At 42.8% G+C, this 18568-nt stretch overlaps 1 protein-coding gene across 1 annotated transcript in view; it reads left to right on the top strand.

The window, feature by feature from the left end:
- LOC103790940 (uncharacterized) overlaps positions 1 to 18568 on the top strand; it is a 38095-nt gene that overhangs the window by 13756 nt on the left and 5771 nt on the right. The window contains exons 5-14 of the mRNA XM_054239541.2: positions 130 to 339; positions 1487 to 1588; positions 2158 to 2367; positions 3519 to 3623; positions 4185 to 4391; positions 5871 to 5975; positions 6537 to 6746; positions 8235 to 8339; positions 8904 to 9110; positions 17840 to 17938. Of these exons, the coding sequence (XP_054095516.1) occupies positions 130 to 339; positions 1487 to 1588; positions 2158 to 2367; positions 3519 to 3623; positions 4185 to 4391; positions 5871 to 5975; positions 6537 to 6746; positions 8235 to 8339; positions 8904 to 9110; positions 17840 to 17938 (1560 nt within the window). The remainder of the gene's footprint in view (positions 1 to 129; positions 340 to 1486; positions 1589 to 2157; positions 2368 to 3518; positions 3624 to 4184; positions 4392 to 5870; positions 5976 to 6536; positions 6747 to 8234; positions 8340 to 8903; positions 9111 to 17839; positions 17939 to 18568) is intronic.

The following is an 18568-nucleotide window of genomic DNA, read 5'->3' as shown; positions in this document are numbered from 1 at the left end:
TGTGAGGAGGGATCAGGTTTTTCTCAACAGTAAGTTAAGAATTTGAGTGACTGACATCCCCCAGTCCTGATGAAACCTATTTGATTTCCAGTTTTTAACCCATCATGTGTTTGGGTTTCTTCTCCCCAGTCCTTGGTTCTACCTGTGATGCCCGAAATGTCAGCATGATGGCATCGGGTGGGATGTGTTCCAGGAAGACCACAGAGGCAAACTTTCCAGATATCATCGAGAATTCCTACTCCCAGCAGGAAGAGACCAAACCAAATATCGGAGCCAGCAAAAATAGACTTCTTCTGAGTCAGGTGGCTTACTTCCTGAACTACCAGCTGAAAACATACAGTAAGTTCTATAGTTTGACCACCATGAAAGTAATGAATCATGTCCTGTCTTGTCTCAAGAAACTAATCAAACTTCTCTTAATCAAGATTAATTTCAATCCTTCCCATACTTGTGGAAACTAGCAATGGGTATTTTAACATTTACTTAAAGATGGAAGATAGTGGTGAAAGTATTTAGCAACTTTTCCACATCTGCAGTAAGGTGGGTGTGGGACTGGGGTTAAAATCCCAGCTATTGATTTCTGACATAGGCACAGAACCACCTGTTTTTCTCAGCAAAAGGCTAAGTCATGTTTACAGGAATCCTCTCTTTACCATATAAGGATTCTACATACAAGTAGCATCTAGTATGTTGGTCTAAATGTCTGAGGCTACTGAACTTCCATTTGGTTCCGGTTTCTGCTGAGGCCCAGTAGGCAACGCTGTGTTCTGGGAACACTGGGGGAAACACAGTGATAGCACACAGTACCCACAATGAAAAGCAAACCTGTGATATCTGTAAGTGGCACCATCAAGGGCAGGGAGTACTTTGGTACTGGTGCCTCAGCCTCCCAATCAGCTGTGATCTCCGATGGGCACCACCACACCTGGATAATTTTTGTATATTTAGTAGAGGCAGGGTTTCACCATGTTGGCCTGGCTGGTCTTGAACTCCTGAGGTCAAGTGATCTGCCCAGTTGAGCCTCCTAAAGTGCTGGGATTCCAGGTGTGAGCCGCCAAACCTGCTCCACAGATTTTTTTTTTAGTAAAAGTTTTTAGAATTCATCCCTTGGTTCACTCTCCTATATAATTTTCTCTAACAATTTATTGATAATTATATATGATCAGATAAATCAGTATTGCAACAATGCTTCTGGAATGTAGGGCAATTTTTGAAGATTTTGGGGACAAAGGTTTAATTTTTTGTTAGAAGTTCAGATGATGTGACTAAGATCTACCAAATGGAGATCTTGTCCCATGGATTTGAAAAGCAGGCTCATCTACTTCTAGGGTGACTTAATCTAAGGACCAGTAGAACATTCCTGTCAGAATATCACATTCTTACCCTGAGAATATTTTACGTCCTCACGCTATGACCGAACACTGATTTGGTCTTGTGTGAAGTGTGATTTCCTTAATGTGACCTGCTCTTTTGAATTTGTTTACAGGAGATCGAAAAGATCACGAAGAACAGAAAGGCAGAGATAGCAAAAATAAACTTCTTATGAGTCAAATGGCCTACTACCTGGGCTGCTGGCTGAAGACGGAAGGTAAGTTCTCTAGGTTCACTGTCTTGAAAGTGATGAACAGTGTCCTGCCTTGTCTCTGAGAAATGATGAACTCTCTTCAGAGTTAATTTTATTCTACCCATACTTCTAGGAATATAGCAGTGGGTATTTTAACATTTTGTTAAAATATGTTAACAAAATACTGGAAGACAGAGGCCAAAGTATTGAGCAACATTTCCACATCTGCAGTAAGGCAGGTGTGGGACTAGTGATAATATCCCAGCAATCGATTCCTGATACAGGCACAGAACCACCTGTATTTCTCAGCAAGAGGCTAAATCATGTTTAAAGGAATCCTTGTAACATAGAAGATCCTGCAGAACTCATAAGCAAGATAAAGGTAGAAGTGTTAATTTCCTGGTTTCAAAGTGACTGAGTAGTTAAGACAAGTTGACTTTAAAGAGAATGAGAGAGGAGGTAAGAAGAGTAAAAGGGAAAGAACATCTTCAAATCAATAGGCAAGGCTGTCGGTGACATCACTCAGTCCCGATTAAACGAATTTGATGACACCAGTTTCTAACCCATCATGTGTTTGGGTTTCTTCTCCCCAGTCCCTGGCTATCTGTGTTCTGCCCAAAACGTCACCACAGTGGCATCTGGCAGGGCTCCTTCCAGAAAAAACACAGAAGTGAACATTCCAGAAGACATTGAGAAATTCTGCTCCCAGCAGGAAGAAATCAAAGCAAATTTCAGAGCTGGCAAAAATAGACTTCTTCTGAGTCAGGTGGCCTACTTCCTGAACTACCAGCTGAAGACCTACAGTAAGTTCTATAGGTTCACCACCACGAAAGTGATGAATGATGTCCTGTGTTGTCTTGAGAAACTAACCAGTTTCTTCATCAAAATTAATTTCATCCTTCCCATACTTGCAGAAAATAGAAATGGGTATTTTAACATTTTGTTAAAGATGGAAGACAGAGGCCAAAGTATTTAGCAACTTTTCCACCTCTGCAGTAAGGTGGGTGTGGGACTGGGGTTACAATCCCAGCTATTGATCTCTGACACAGGCACAGAACCACCTGTTTTTCTCAGCAAGTGGCTAAATCCGGGTTCATAGGAATCCTCTCTGTACCATATAAGATCCTGCAGACAAGTAGCATTTAGTCTGTTGGTCTAAATGTCTGGGGCTACTGAACTTCCATTTAGTTGTGGTTTCTGCTGAGGCCCACTAGGCAAAGCTGTGTTCTGGGACACTGGGGGAAACACGGTGATGGCACACAGTACCAGCTGTCGGGAATTTAGCGGGGATCCTGCTCCTAATAGAACCTGTGTTATCTGAAAGTGGGTCCATCAAGAGCAGGGAATACCCTGACTGGTGCGGCAGCCTCCAAATCAGCTGGGATCCCCGGTGGGAACCACCACACTTGACTAACTTTTGTATTTTCAGTAGAGGCAGGGTTTCACCTTGTTGGCCAGGCTGGTCTTGAACTCCTGAGGTCAAGGGATCCACCCTCCTGGGCCTCCTAAATTGCTGGGATTCCAGGCGTGAGCCACCATGGTGGCTCCACAGATTCTTTTTTCAGTAAAGGTTGTTAGAATTCATCTCTCTGTCCAGTCTCCTGTAAAATTTTCTCTAACCATTCATTGACCATGATATGTGATGAGATAAATCAGTATTACAGCAATGCTTCTGGAAAGTAGTTAGGGCAATTTTTGTAAGATTTTTGGGGAAAAAGTTTTAATTTTTTTGCTTGATTAAGGTCTACCGGATGAGGGAGATTTTATCCCATGGATCTGAAAAGCAGGCTCATCTACTTCTAGGGCAACTTAATGTAGGGCCTGTTAGACATTCCTGTCAGAATACCACATTCTTAGAATATTTTACATCCTTGTGTTATGAGTGGACACTGATTTGGTCTTGTGTGAAGTGTGATTTCCTTAATGTGACCTGCCCTTCTGAATTTATTTACAGGAGATCGAAAAGATCACGATGAAGAACAGAAATGCAGAGACAGCAAAAATAAACTTCTAACAAGTCAAGTGGCCTACTACCTGGGCTGCCGGCTGAAGCCGGAAGGTAAGTTCTCTAGGTTCACCATCATGAAAGTGATGAACAGTGTCCTGTTTTGTCTCTAAGAAACGATACACTGTCTTCTTGAAAGTTCATTTCATCCTGCCCATACTTCCAGGAATGTAGCAATGGGCATTTTAACATTTTGTTAGTGATGGAAGACAGAGGCCAAAGTATTTAGCAACTTTTCCACGTATACAATAATGCGGGTGTGGGACTAGTATTAATATCCCAGCTATTGATTCCCGACACGGGGACAGAATGACCTGCTTTTTTCAGCAAGAGGCCAAATCATGTTTACAGGAATCCTCTCTACCATATAAGATCCTGGAAAACTTATAAGCAAGATAAAGGTAGAAGTGTTTATTTCATAGTTTTAAGGTGACTGAGTAGCTAAGACAAGTTGAATTTAAGGAGACCAAGAGTGGAGATGAGAAGAGTAAAAGCGGGGAAACAACATCTTCAAATCGATAGGCAGTGCTGTCAGTGACATCCCTCAGTTCTGATGAAACCAATTTGATGTCCCCAGTTTCTAACGCATCATGTGTTTGGGTTTCTTCTCTCCAGTCCCTGGCTATCTGTGTTCTGCCCCAAACATCAGCACTGTGGCATCTGGCAAGCCTCCTTCCAGAGAAAACACAGAGGTGAACATTCCAGAAGGCATTGAGAAATCCTTCCAACAGGAAGAAAACAAACTGACTTTCAGAGCCAGCAAAAATAGACTTCTTCTGAGTCAGGTGGCCTACTTCCTGAACTACCAGCTGAAGACCTACAGTAAGTTCTATAGGTTCACCACCACGAAAGTGATGAATAATGTCCTGTCTTTTTTTGAGAACCTAACCACTTTCTTAATCAAAATTAGTTTCATACTCTTCATACTTGCAGAAAATAGAAATGAGTATTTTACCGTTTTGTTAAAGATGTAAGGCAGAGGCCAAAGTATTTAGCAACTTTTCCATGTCTGCAATAAGGTGGGTGTGGGACTGGGATTAAAATCCCAGCTATTGGCCGGGCGCATTGGCTCATGCGTATAATCCCAGCACTTTGGGAGGCCGAGGCGGGTGGATCATGAGGTCACGAGATCGAGACCATCCTGGTCAACAAGGTGAAACATCGTCTCTACTTAAAATACTTAGCCGGATATGGTGGTGTGCGCCTGTAGTCCCAGCTACTCGGGAGGCTGAGGCAGGAGAATTGCTTGAACCCAGGAGACGGAGGTTTCGGTGAGCCGAGTTCATGCCATTGCACTCCAGCCTGGGTAACAAGAACGAAACTCCGTCTTAAAAAAAAAAAACAAAAAAGTCCCAGCTATTGATTTCTGACACAGGCACAGAACCACCTGTTTTTCTCAGCAAAGGGTGAAATCATGTTTACAGGAATCCTCTCTACTGTATACGATTCTGCAGACCAGTAGCATCTAGTCTGTTGGTCTAAATGTATGAGGCTAGTGAACTTCTCCTTGGTTCTGGTTTCTGCTGAGCCCCAGTAGGCAAAGGTGTGTTCTGGGGCACCAGGGGAACACAGTGATAGCACATGGTACCTCCTGTGAGGAGCTTGAAGGGGACCCTGCTCCTAATAGAACCTGTGGTATCTGTAAGTGGCACCATCAAGAACAGGAAGTATCCTGGTACTGGTGCCTCAGCCTCCCAATTAGCTGGGATCCCTGGTGGGCACCAAAGCACCTGGCTAATTTTTGTATTTTTAGTAGAGGCGGTGTTTCACCATGTTGGCCAGGCTGGTCTTCAACTCCTGAGGTCAAGTGATCTGCCGGTCTGGGCCTCCTAAAATGCTGGAATTCCAGGCAGGAGACACCGGGCTGCCTCCACAGATTATTTTTAAGTAAAGGTTGTTAGAATTCATCCCTTGGTCCTGTCTCCTATTATAAATTTCCCTAAACATCCATTGAGCATGATATATGATGATATAAATCAGTATTGCAGTAATGCTTCTGGAAAGTGGTTAGGGCAATTTTTGAAGATTTTGGGGACAAAGTTTTAATTATTTGCACTGACTTAGGTCAGAGGATATGTGATTAAGATCTACCAGATGAGGGAGATTTTGTCCCATGGATCTGAAAAGCAGGCTCATCTACTCAGTTGATTTAACCTAGGGCCTGTTAGAACATTTTCATCAGAATATCACATTCTTACACTGAGAATATTTTACATCCTTGTGCTATGACCAAACACTGATTTGGTCTTGGGTGAAGTGTGATTTGCTTAATGTGACCTGCTCTTCTGAATTTGTTTACAGGAGATCAAAAAGATCGCGATAAAGAACAGAAATGCAGAGACAGCAAAAATAAACTTCTTATGAGTCAAGTGGCCTACTACCTGGGCTGCCAGCTGAAGACGGAAGGTAAGTTCTCTGGGTTCACTGTCTTGAAAGTGATGAACAATGCCCTGTCTTTTCTATGAGAAATGATACATTCACTTCTTCAAAGTTTATTTCATCCTTCCTATACTTCTAGGAAAATAGCAAAGGCTATTTTAACATTTTGTTAAAGATGGAAGACAGAGGCCAAAGCATTTAGCAACTTTTCCACGTCTGCAGTAAGGCGGGTTTGGGACTAGGGTTAATATCTCAGCTATTGCTTCCTGACACAGGCACAGAACCACCTGTTTTTCTCAGCAAGAGGGTAAGTCATGTTTACAGGAATACTCTCTAGCATATTAGATCCTGCAAAACATAGAAGCAAGATAAAGGTAGAAGTGTTTATGTCCTGGCTTCAAGGTGACTGAGTAGCTAAGACAAGTTGACTTTAAGGAGATCAGGAGTGGAGATGAGAAGAGTAAAAGCAGGGAAACACCGTCTTCAAATCAATAGACAGTGCTGTCAGTGCCATCCCTCAGTCCCAATTAAAGCAATTTGACATCACCAGTTTCTAATGCATCGTGTGTTTGGGTTTCTTCTCCCCAGTCCCTGGCTATCTGTGTTCTGCCCCAAACGTCATCATGGTGGCATCAGGCAAGCCTCCTTCCAGAGAAAACACAGAGGTGAACGTTGCAGAAGGCATTGAGATATCCTGCTCCCGGCAGGAAGAAAACAAATCGATTTTCATAGCCAGCAAAAATAGACTTCTTCTGAGTCATGTGGCCTACTTCCTGAACTACCAGCTGAAGACCTACAGTATGTTCTATAGGTTCACCACCACTAAATTGATGAATAATGTCCTATCTTGTTTTGAGAAACTAACCTCTTTCTTCATCAAAATTAATTTCATCCTTCCCATACTTGTAGGAAATAGAAATGGTTATTTTAGCATTTTGTTAAAGATGGAAGGCAGAGGCCAAAGTATCTAGCAACTTTTCCACGTCTACAGTAACATGGGTGTTGGACTGGGGTTACAATCCCTGCTACTGATCTCTGACAGAGGCACAGAACCACCTGTTTTTTTCAGCAAATGGCTAAATCATGTTTACAGGAATCCTCCCTGTACCATATAAGATCCTGCAGACAAGTAGCATCTAGTCTGTTGGTCTACCTGTCTGAGGCTACTGAACTTCGATTTGGTTTCAGTTTCTGCTGAAGCCCAGTAGGCAAAGGTGTGTTCTGGGAACACTGGGGGAAACACAGTGATAGCACACAGTACCTCCTGTGAGGAGCTCGAGGAGGACCCTGCTCCTAATAGAACCTGTGGCATCTGTAAGTGGCACCATCAAGAGCAGGGAGTACCCTGCTACTGGTGCCTCAGCCTCTCCATTAGCTGGGATTCCTGTTGGGCACCAAAGCACCTGGCTTATTTTTGTACTTTTAGTAGAGGCGGGGTTTCACCATATTGGCCAGGCTGGTCTTGAACTTTTGAGGTCAAGTGATCTGCCCTTCTGGGCCTCCTAAAAGGCTGGAATTCCAGGTATGAGACATGGGCTCGCTCCACAGATTCTTTTTTAAGTAAAGGTTGTTAGAATTCATGCCTTGGTCCAGTATCCTATATAAATTTCTCTAAGCATTCATTGACCATGATATATGCTGAGATAAATTGGCATTGCCCCAATGCTCCTGGAAAGCAGTTATTGCAATTTTTGAAGACTTTGTGGAAAAATAGTTTTAATTATTTGCACTGTCTTAGGTCAGAGGATATGTGATAAAGATCGATGAGATCAGGGAGATTTTGTTTCACAGATCTGAAAAGCAGGCTCATTTACTTCTGAGATGACTTAATCTAGGGAACAGTAGAACATTCCTGTCAGAATATTACATTCTTACACTGAGAATATTTTACGTCCTTGCTCTATGACCTAACACTGATTTCGGTTGTTGTTTTTTTTTTTGAGATGGAGTTTCGCTCTTGTTACCCAGGCTGGAGTGCAATGGCACGATCTTGGCTCACTACAACCTCCACCTCCTGGGTTCAGGCAATTCTCCTGCCTCAGCCTCCTGAGTAGCTGGGATTACAGGCACGCACCACCATGCCCAGCTAATTTTTTGTATTTTTAGTGAGATGTGGTTTCACCATGCTGACCAGGATGGTCTCGATCTCTTGACCTCATGATCCACCTGCCTCAGCCTCCCAAAGTGCTGGGATTACAGGCGTGAGCCACCACGCCCGGCACTGATTTGGTTTTGTGTGAAGTGTGATTTGCTTAATGTGACCTGCTCTTCTGAATTTGTTTACAGGAGATCGAATAGATCACGATGAAGAAGAGAAAGGCCGAGACAGCAAAAATAAACTTCTTATGAGTCAAGTGGCCTTCTACCTGGGCTGCCGGCTGAAGATGGAAGGTAAGTTCTCTGGGTTCACTGTCCCGAAACTGATGAACAATGCCCTGTCTTGTCTAGGAGAAATGATACATTCACTTCTTCAAAGTTTTATTTCATCCTTCCCATACTTCTAGGAGAATAGCAATGGGTATTTTAACATTTTATTAAAGATGGAAGACAGAGGCCAAAGCATTTAGCAACTTTTCCACGTCTGCAGTAAGGCGGGTGTGGGACTAGGGTTAGTATCCCAGCTATTGATTTCCGACACAGGCACAGAACCACCTGTTTTTCTCAGCAAGAAGTTAAATCATGTTTACAGGAATCCTCTCTGTACCATATAAAATCCTGCAGAACTCATAAGCAAGATAAAGGTAGAAGTGTTTATGTCCTGGCTTCAAGGTGACTGAATAGCTAAGACAAGTTGACTTTAAGGAGATCAAGAGTGGAGATGAGAAGAGTAAAAGCGGGGAAACAACATCTTCAAATCAATAGGCAGTGCTGTCAGTGCCATCCCTCAGTTCCGATTAAACCAATTGGAAGTCACCAGTTTCTAACGCATCGTGTGTTTGGGTTTCTTCTCCCCAGTCCCTGGCTTTCTGTGTTCTGCCCAAAACATCAGCAAGGTGGCATCTGGCAGGCCTCCTTCCAGAAGAAACGCTGAGTTGAACATTCCAGAAGGCATTGAGAAATCTTGGTCCCAGCAGGAAAATAAACCGAATATCAGAGGCAGCAAAAATAGACTTCTTATGAGTCAGGTGGACTACTCCCTGAACTATCGGCTGAAGACATGCAGTAAGTTCTATAGGTTGACCACCATGAAAGTTATGAATGATGTCCTGTCTTGTCTCGAGAAACTAACTGCTCTCTTCATCAAAATTAATTTCATCCTTCCCATTTTTGTAGAAAATAGCAATGGGTATTTTTAACATTTAGTTAAAATTGAAGACAGACGCCAAAATATTTAGCAACATTTCCACATCTGCAATAAGGTGGTGTGGGACTGTGGGACTGGGGTTAAAATCATAGCTATTGATTACTGACCCAGGCAGAGAACCACCTGTTTTTCTCAGCAAGAGGCTAAATCCATGTTTACAGGAATCCTCTCTGTACCGTGTAAGAATTTATAGACAAGTAGCATCTAGTCTGCTGGTCTAAATGTCTGAGGCTACTGAACTTCCATGCAGTTCCAGTTTCTGATAAAGGTCCAGTAGGCAAAGCTGTGTTCTGAGTACCCTGGGGGAAACACGGTGATAGCAGACAGTACCCACTGTAAGGAGCTTAAAGGGGACCCTGCTCCTAATAGAACCTATGCTTTCTGTAAGTGGCACCATCAAGAGCAGGGAGTACTGAGGTATTGGTGCCTCAGCCAGCCAATTAGCTGGGATCCTTGGTGGGCACCACCACATCTTGCCAATTTTTGTGTTTTATGTAGAGGCAAGTTTTCACCACATTGGCCAAGCTGGTCTTCAACTCCTGAGGTCAGGTGATCTGCATGCCTGGGCCTCCTAAGTTGCTTGGATTCAAGGTGTGAGCCACCATGCTGGCTTCACAGATTCTTTTTCAGTAAAGGTTGTTAAATTCATCCATCAGTCTGGTCTCCTATAAAAATTTCTCTAACCATTCATTGACCATGATATATGATGAGATAATTAGTATTGCAGCAACCCTTCTGGAGAGTAGTTAGGGAAATTTTTGAAGGTTTTGGGGGGAAAAGTTTTAATTGTTTGCACTGACTTAGATCAGAGGACACTTGATTAATATCTACTAGATGAGAGAGATTTTGTCCCATGGGTCTGCAAAGCAGGCTCATCTACTTCTCAGGTGACTTAATCTAGGGCTCGATAGAACATTCCAGTCAGAATATAACATTTATACACTGAGAATATTTTATGTCCTTGTGCTGTGACTGGACACTGATTTGGTGTTGTGTGAAGTGTGATGTGTTCAATGTGAGCTGCTCTTCTGAATTTGTTTACAGAAGATCGAAAAGATCGTGAAATACAGAAATACAGAGAAAGCAAAAATAAAGTTCTTATGAGGCAAGCAGCCTACTATCTGCACTGCCGGCTGAAGACCAAAGATAAGTTAGTTCTATAGGTTCACCATCATCATGAAAGTGCTGAACGATCTTCTGTCTTTTCTGTGAGAAACTGAACACTCTCTTCTTCAGAATTTATTGAACTTTTCCATACTTCTAGGCAAATATGAATGGGTACCTTAGCATTTTATTAAAAATGGATCTGTTGGTCCAGTCTCCTCTGTAAATTTCTCTAACCATTTGCTGACCATCACATATGATGAGATAAATCAGTATTGCTGCAATGTTGTCCCGCAGTCAAGTAGCCTCTAGTCTGTTGTTCTAAATGTCTGAGACTGCTGACCTTCCATTCAGTTCCAGTTTCTGCTGAGACCCAGTAGGCAAAGCAGTGTTCTGGTGACACTGGGGTAAACACAGTGATAACACACAGTACCCGCTGTGGGGAACTTAAAGGGGACTCTGTTCCTTAGACAACCTGTGGTATCGGTAAGTGTCACCATCAAGAGCAGGGAGTACCCTTGTATTCGTGACAGCCTGTTAACTGGGATCCCCAGAGGACACCATCACATGGCTAGTTTTTGTATTTTTAGTAGAGGTGGGTTTTCACCATTGTTGTCCAGGCTGGTCTTGACTTCGTGAGGTCAAGTGATCTCCCTTCCTGGGCCTCCTAAATTGCTCCAATTCCAGGCATGAGTCACTGTGCTGGCTCCACAGATTCTTTTTCATGTAAAGCTTGTTAGAATTAATCGGTCGGTCCATTCTCCTTTATAAATTTCTCTAACAATTTGTTGGCCATCATATATGACAAGATAAATCAGTATTACAGCAATGCTTCTGGAAAGTAGTTAGGGCAATTTTTGAAGATTTTAGGGACAAATTTTTTTTTTAATTTTTTATTGGATTTTAGGTTTTGGGGTACATGAGCAGAGCATGCAAGACAGTTGCGTAGGTACGCACATGGCAGTGTGCTTTGCTTTGCTTCTCCCCTTCACCCACATTTGGCATTTCTCCCCAGGCTATCCCTCCCCTCCTGCCCCTCCCGCTGGCCCTCCCCTTTTCCCCCCAATAGACCCCAGTGTTTAGTACTCCCCTTTCTGTGTCCACGTGTTCTCATTTTTCATCACCCGCCTATGAGTGAGAATATGGGGTGTTTCATTTTCTGTTCTTGTGTCAGTTTGCTGAGGATGACATTCTCCAGATTCATCCATGTCCCTACAAATGACACAAACTCATCATTTCTGATTGCTGCATAATATTCCATGGTGTATATGTGCCACATTTTTCCAATCCAGTCTATTATCAATGGGCATTTGGGTTGATTCCAGGTCTTTGCTATTGTAAACAGTGCTGCAGTGAACATTCGTGTACATGTGTCCTTATAGTAGAACGATTTATAGTCTTTTGGATATATACCCAGTAATGGGATTGCTGGGTCAAATGGAATTTCTATTTCTAAGGCCTTGAGGAATCGCCACACTGTCTTCCACAATGGTTGAACTAACTTACACTCCCACCAACAGTGTAAAAGTGTTCCTTTTTCTCCACATCCTCTCCAGCATCTGTTGTCTCCAGATTCTTTAATGATGCCATTCTAACTGGCGTGAGATGGTATCTCAGTGTGGTTTTGATTTGCATCTCTCTGATGACCAGTGACGATGAGCATTTTTTCATATGATTGTTGGCCTCATATATGTCTTCTTTCGTAAAGTGTCTGTTCATATCCTTTGCCCACTTTTGAATGGGCTTGTTTGTTTTTTTCCTGTAAATCCATTTGACTTCTTTGTAAATTCTGGATATCAGCCCTTTGTCAGATGGGTAAACTGCAAAAATTTTTTCCAATTCTGTTGGTTGCCGATCCACTCTAGTGACTGTTTCTTTTGCCGTGCAGAAGCTGTGGAGTTTCATTAGGTCCCATTTGTCTATTTTGGCTTTTGTTGCCAATGCTTTTGGTGTTTTGTTCATGAAGTCCTTGCCTACTCCTATGTCCTGGATAGTTTTGCCTAGATTTCCTTCTAGGGTTTTTATCCTGCCAGGTCTTATGTTTAAGTTTTTAATCCATCTGGAGTTAATTTTAGTGTAAGGTGTCAGGAAGGGGTCCAGTTTCTGCTTTCTGCACATGGCTAGCCAGTTTTCCCAACACCATTTGTTAAACAGGGAATCCTTTCCCCATTGCTGGTTTTTGTCAGGTTTAGCAAGGATTTTATAGTTGTAGATATGTTGTGTTGCCTCCGGTGCCTCTGTTTTGTTCCATTGGTCTATATCTCTGATTTGGTACCAGTACCACGCTGTTTTGATTACTGTAGCCTTGTAGTATAGTTTGAAATCCGGTAGTGTGATGCCCCCAACTGTGTTCTTTTTGCTTAGAATTGACTTGGCTATGCGGGCTGTCTTTTGGTTCCATATGAAGTTCATGGTGGTTTTTTTCCAGTTCTGTGAAGAAAGTCAATGGTAGCTTGATGGGGATAGCGTTGATTCTGTAAATTACTTTGGGCAGTATAGCCATTTTCACGATGTTAATTCTTCCTAACCATGAACATGGAATGTTTCTCCATCTGTTTGTGTCCTCTCTGATTTCGTTGAGCAGTGGTTTGTAGTTCTCCTGGAGGAGGTCCCTTACGTTCCTTGTGAGTTGTATTCCTAGGTATTTTATTCTTTTTGTAGTAATTGTGAATGGCAGTTCGTTCTTGATTTGGCTTTCTTTAAGTCTGTTATTGGTGTAGAATGCTTGTGATTTTTGCACATTGATTTTATATCCTGAGACTTTGCTGAAGTTGCTTATCAGTTTCAGGAGTTTTTGGGCTGAGGCGATGGCGTCTACTAGGTATACTATCATGTGGTCTGCAAATAGAAACAATTTGGCTTCCACCTTTCCTGTTTGAATACCCTTTATTTCTTTTTCTTGCCTGATTGCTCTGGCTAGAACTTTCAGTACTATATTGAATAGGAGTGGTGAAAGAGGGCATCCTTGTCTAGTGCCAGATTTCAAAGAGAATGCTTCCAGTTTTTGCCCATTCAGTATGATATTGGCTGTTGGTTTGTCATAAATAGCTTTTATTACTTTGAGATACGTTCCATCGATACCGAGTTTATTGTGGGTTTTTAGCATAAAGGGCTGTTGAATTTTGTCAAATGCCTTCTCTGCGTCAATTGAGATAATCATGTGGTTTTTGTTTTTGGTTCTGTTTATGTGGTGAATTACGTTTATAGACTTGTGTATGTTGAACCAGCCTTGCATCCCCGGGATGAATCCTACTTGATCATGGTGAATAAGTTTTTTGATTTGCTGTTGCAATCGGCTTGCCAATATTTTATTGAAGATATTTGCATCTATATTCATCATGGATATTGGCCTGAAGTTTTCTTTTCTTGTTGGGTTTCTACCGGGTTTTGGTATCAGAATGATGTTGGTCTCGTAAAATGATTTGGGAAGGGTTCCCTCATTTTGTGTTGTTTGAAATAGTTTTAGAAGGAATGGTACCAGCTCCTCTTTGTGTGTCTGGTAGAATTCGGCTGTGAATCCGTCTGGACCTGGGCTTTTTTTGAGTGGTAGGCTCTTAATTGCTGCCTTGACTTCTGCCCATGTTACTGGTCTATTGATAGTTTCAGCTTCCTCCTGGTGTAGGCTTGGGAGGACACAGGGGTCCAGGAATGTATCCATTTCTTCTAGGTTTACTAGTTTATGTGCATAGAGTTGTTTATAATATTCTCTGATGATGGTTTGAATTTCTGTGGAGTCTGTGGTGATTTCCCCTTTATCATTTTTTATTGCATCTATTTGGTTGTTCTCTCTTTTCTTTTTAATCAATCTGGCTAGTGGTCTGTCTATTTTGTTGATCTTTTCAAAAAACCAGCTCTTGGATTTATTGATTATTTGGAGGGTTTTTCGTGTCTCAATCTCCTTCAGTTCAGCTCTGATCTTAGTTATTTCTTGTTTTCTGCTGGGTTTTGAGTTTTTTTGATCTTGCTCCTCTAGCTCTTTCAATTTTGACGATAGGGTGTCAATTTGGGATCTCTTCATTCTCCTCATATGGGCACTTATTGCTATATACTTTCCTCTAGAGACTGCTTTAAATGTGTCCCAGAGATTCTGGCATGTTGTGTCTTCGTTCTCATTGGTTTCGAAGAACTTCTTTATTTCTGTCTTCATTTCATTGTTTACCCAGTCAACATTCAAGAGCCAGTGGTTCAGCTTCCATGAAGCTGTGTGGTTCTGGGTCGGTTTCTGTATTCTGAGTTCTAACTTGATTGCACTATGGTCTGAGAGGCTGTTTGTTATGATTTCAGTTGTTTTGCATTTGTTGAGCAGTGCTTTACTTCCAATTATGTGGTCAATTTTAGAGTATGTGTGATGTGGTGCTGAGAAGAATGTGTATTCTGTGGATTTGGGGTGGAGAGTTCTGTAAATGTCTATCAGGTTTGCTTGCTCCAGGTCTGAGTTCAAGCCCTGGATATCCTTGTTGATTTTTTGTCTGGTTGATCTGTCTAATATTGACAGTGGAGTGTTAAAGTCTCCCACTATTATTGTGTGGGAGTCTAAGTCTCTTTGCAAGTCATTAAGAACTTGCCTTATGTATCTGGGTGCTCCTGCATTGGGTCCATATATGTTCAGGATTGTTAGCTCTTCTTGTTGTATCGATCCTTTTACCATTATGTAATGGCCTTCTTTGTCTCTTTTGATCTTTGTTGCTTTAAAGTCTATTTTATCAGAGATGAGAATTGCAACTCCTGCTTTTTTTTGCTCTCCATTTGCTTGGTAAATCTCCCTCCATTGCTTTATTTTGAGCCTTTGTGTATCCTTGCATGTGAGATGGGTTTCCTGGATACAGCACACTGATGGGTTTTGGATTTTTATCCAATTTGCCAGTCTGTGTCTTTTGATTGGTGCATTTAGTCCATTTATATTTAGGGTTAATATTGTTATGTGTGAATTTGATACTGCCATTTTGATGCTAAGTGGCTGTTTTGCCTGTTAGTTGTTGTAGATTCTTCATTATGTTGATGCTTTTTAGCATTTAGTGTGATTTTGGAATGGCTGGTACTGGTTGTTCCTTTCTATGTGTAGTGCCTCTTTTAGGAGCTCTTATAAAGCAGGCCTGGTGGTGACAAAATCTCTGAGTACTTGCTTGTTCGCAAAGGATTTTATTTTTCCTTCACTTCTGAAGCTCAGTTCGGCTGGATATGAAATTCTGGGTGGAAAGTTCTTTTCTTTAAGAATGTTGAATATTGGCCCCCACTCTCTTCTGGCTTGTAGTGTTTCTGCCGAGAGATCTGCTGTGAGTCTGATGGCTTCCCTTTGTGGGTGACCCGACCTTTCTCTCTGGCTGCCTTTAGTATTTTCTCCTTTATTTCAACCTTGTTGAATCTGACGATTATGTGCCTTGGGGTTGCTCTTCTTGCGGAATATCTTTGTGGTGTTCTCTGTATTTCTTTTATTTGAGTGTTGGCCTGTCTTGCTAGGTGGGGGAAATTTTCCTGGATGATGTCCTGAATCATATTTTCCAGCTTGGATTCATTCTCTTCTTCCTCTTCTTGTACACCTATCAAACGTAGGTTAGGTCTTTTCACATAGTCCCACATTTCTTGGAGACTTTGTTCATTCCTTTTTGCGCTTTTTTCTCTAATCTTGGTTTCTTGTTCTATTTCATTGAGCTGGTCTTCGACTTCAGATATTCTTTCTTCTGCTTGGTCAATTCGGCTATTGAAACTTGTGTATGCTTTGCGAAGTTCTCGTATTGCGTTTTTCATCTTTTTTAATTCATTCATATTCCTCTCTGAGTTATCCATTCTTGTTATCATTTCCTCCTATCTTTTTTCCAGTTTCTTAGTTTCTTTGCATTGATTTAATACATGTTCTTTTAGCTCACAAAAGTTTCTCACTATCCACCTTCTGAAGTCTAATTCCATCATTTCATCACGGTTATACTCCATCCAGCTTTGTTTCCTTGCTGGTGAGGAGTTTTGGTCCTTTCTAGGAGGCGAAGTGTTCTGGTTTCGGGTGTTTTCCTCCTTTTTTCGCTGGTTTCTTCCCATCTTTGTGGATTTATTCGCTTGTTGTCTGCGTAGTTGCTGACCTTTAGATTGGGTCTCTGAGTGGACACCCAGATTGTTGATGATGAAGTATTTCTGTTACTTGGTTTTCCTTCTACCAGTCTAGCCCCTTTGCTGTATGACTGCTGAGGTCCACTCCAGGCCCTGCTTGTCTGGGGTGCACCTCTAGCAGCTGTGGCACAGTGAGGGATGCTACCAGTTTCTTTTTCTGCTATCTTTGTCCCAGAATGATGCCTGCCAAATGTCAGTCTTTTGGATATAGAGGGGTCAGGGAGCTGCTTGAGGAGACAGTCTGTACTTTATAGGAGCTCAATTGCTGAGCTGTGAACTCTGTTGTTCGTTCAGGGCTGTTAGGCTGCTATGTTTGATTCTGCTGCAACAGAGCTCATTAAAGAAACCCTTTTTTTCTCATATGCTCTGTGTTGGGGGGTTCGGGCTTTATTTTTGGATGTTCGTTGAGGTGTCCTGCCCAGGTAGGAGGCAGACTAGCCACTGTTTGCCTGCCGAGGCTCCGCCCTGCTGTTGTGAGGCTCGCCCTGTTAGGGCAGGCTCTGCTGTTCTGCTGTGATCTCCGCCACGCCCTGAGGCAGAGTCTCTCTGTTGTAGCGGGTTGCCTCGGCAACGGAAGGCTGCGTCAGCAGTGGGCGTGTATCTCAGTAGGGACGGGTTGCCTCGGCAATGGCTGGCTGCCTCAGCAGTGGGCGTGTATCTCAGTTGGGGCGGGTTGCCTCGGTAGTGGTGGACACCCCTCCCCCACAGAGCGTCTCAGACCGACTACATGGGGATCGCTTGAAATCACGGTCTTGTTCGTCCCACTGGGCTAGCCCAAATGCTCTGTCCCTGCAATCCCCTGGGGGACCCACTGTCCAACTCTCGCTCAGTCTCAAGTCCAGCCCTCTCAAGTCTTAGATTGCCAGCTCAACAGGGCACCCGGACAAGCACGCCCTGTGGGGAGTGATGGGCAAGGCCGGCCGCCACCACCCCGGCTGCTGGCTTCACCAGGCAGAGGCACTGCCAGGCGTCCAGTGTCTCCCCTATACTTGGGAATCTCCCTGTTCCGTGGGCAACAAAGATCAGTCTGGAAATGCAGCTCTGACTCACCTCTCCACGGACTCAAAGAGAACTCCAATCCTGGGTTCTCACAGCGCCATCTTGAGTCCGCTCTCCGGGACAAAGTTTTGTTTCTGCTGACTTAGGTGAGAGGATAAGTGATTAAGATCTAGCAGATAAGGGAGATTTTGTCCCATGGATCTCAAAATCAGGCTCATCTACTTCTAGGGTGACCTAATCTAGGGACCAGTAGAAATTCCCTTCAGAATATCACATCCTGAAACGGAGAACATTTTTCATTCTTGTTCTATGACTAGACACTGATTTAGTTTTGTGTGAAGTGCGATTTGCTTAATGTGACCTGCTCTTCTGGATTTGTTTACAGAAGATCGGAGACGTCACGAGGAGGAACAGAAATACAGAGACAGCAAAAATAAACTTCTTATGAGTCAAGACTACCCAGGCTGCAGGCTGAAGATGGAGAGTAAGTTTCATAGGTTAACCATCACCGAAGTTCTGAACGATGTTTTATGTTTTCTCTGAAAAACCAAAGGCTCTGTTCATCAGAATTAATTTCATTTTTACCATACATCTAGGAAAATATAAATGGGTATTTTAACATTTTGTTAAAGGTGGACGAGAGGCCAAAGTTATGTAGCAACTTTTCCACATCTGCAGTAAGGCGGGTGTGGGACTGAGGGTAAAGTCTCAGCTGTTGATTTCTGACACAGGCACAGAACCACCCATTTTTCTCAGGAAGAGGCTAAATCATGTTCACAGGAATCCTCTCTGTACCACCTAAGATCCCGCAGAGAAGTAGCATCTAGTCTGTTGTTCTAAATGTCTGAGGCTGCTGAACTTCATTCGGTTCCGGTTTCTGCTGAGGCTCAGTAGGGAAAGTTCTGTTCTGGGGGACATGCGATGGTAGAACACTATACCCACTACAGGGAGCTTAAAGAGGACTCTGCTCCTTACATGCCCTGTGGTATCTGTAAGTGGCATCATCAAGAGCAGAGATTACTCTGGTCAGAGGGACGTCCTGCTCTCTTTGCAGAGGCTCTCGTTGGTAAAGAGGAAGAACGACGGCACCCACGACTCTGTGAAGGCAGCAGTG

This window comes from Callithrix jacchus, chromosome 8, assembly GCF_049354715.1.
Source record: "Callithrix jacchus isolate 240 chromosome 8, calJac240_pri, whole genome shotgun sequence".
Classification (NCBI taxonomy): Eukaryota; Metazoa; Chordata; class Mammalia; order Primates; family Cebidae; genus Callithrix; species Callithrix jacchus.
The sequence above is the reverse complement of the archived record's forward strand: the minus strand, read 5'-3'. Positions and strand labels throughout refer to the sequence as shown.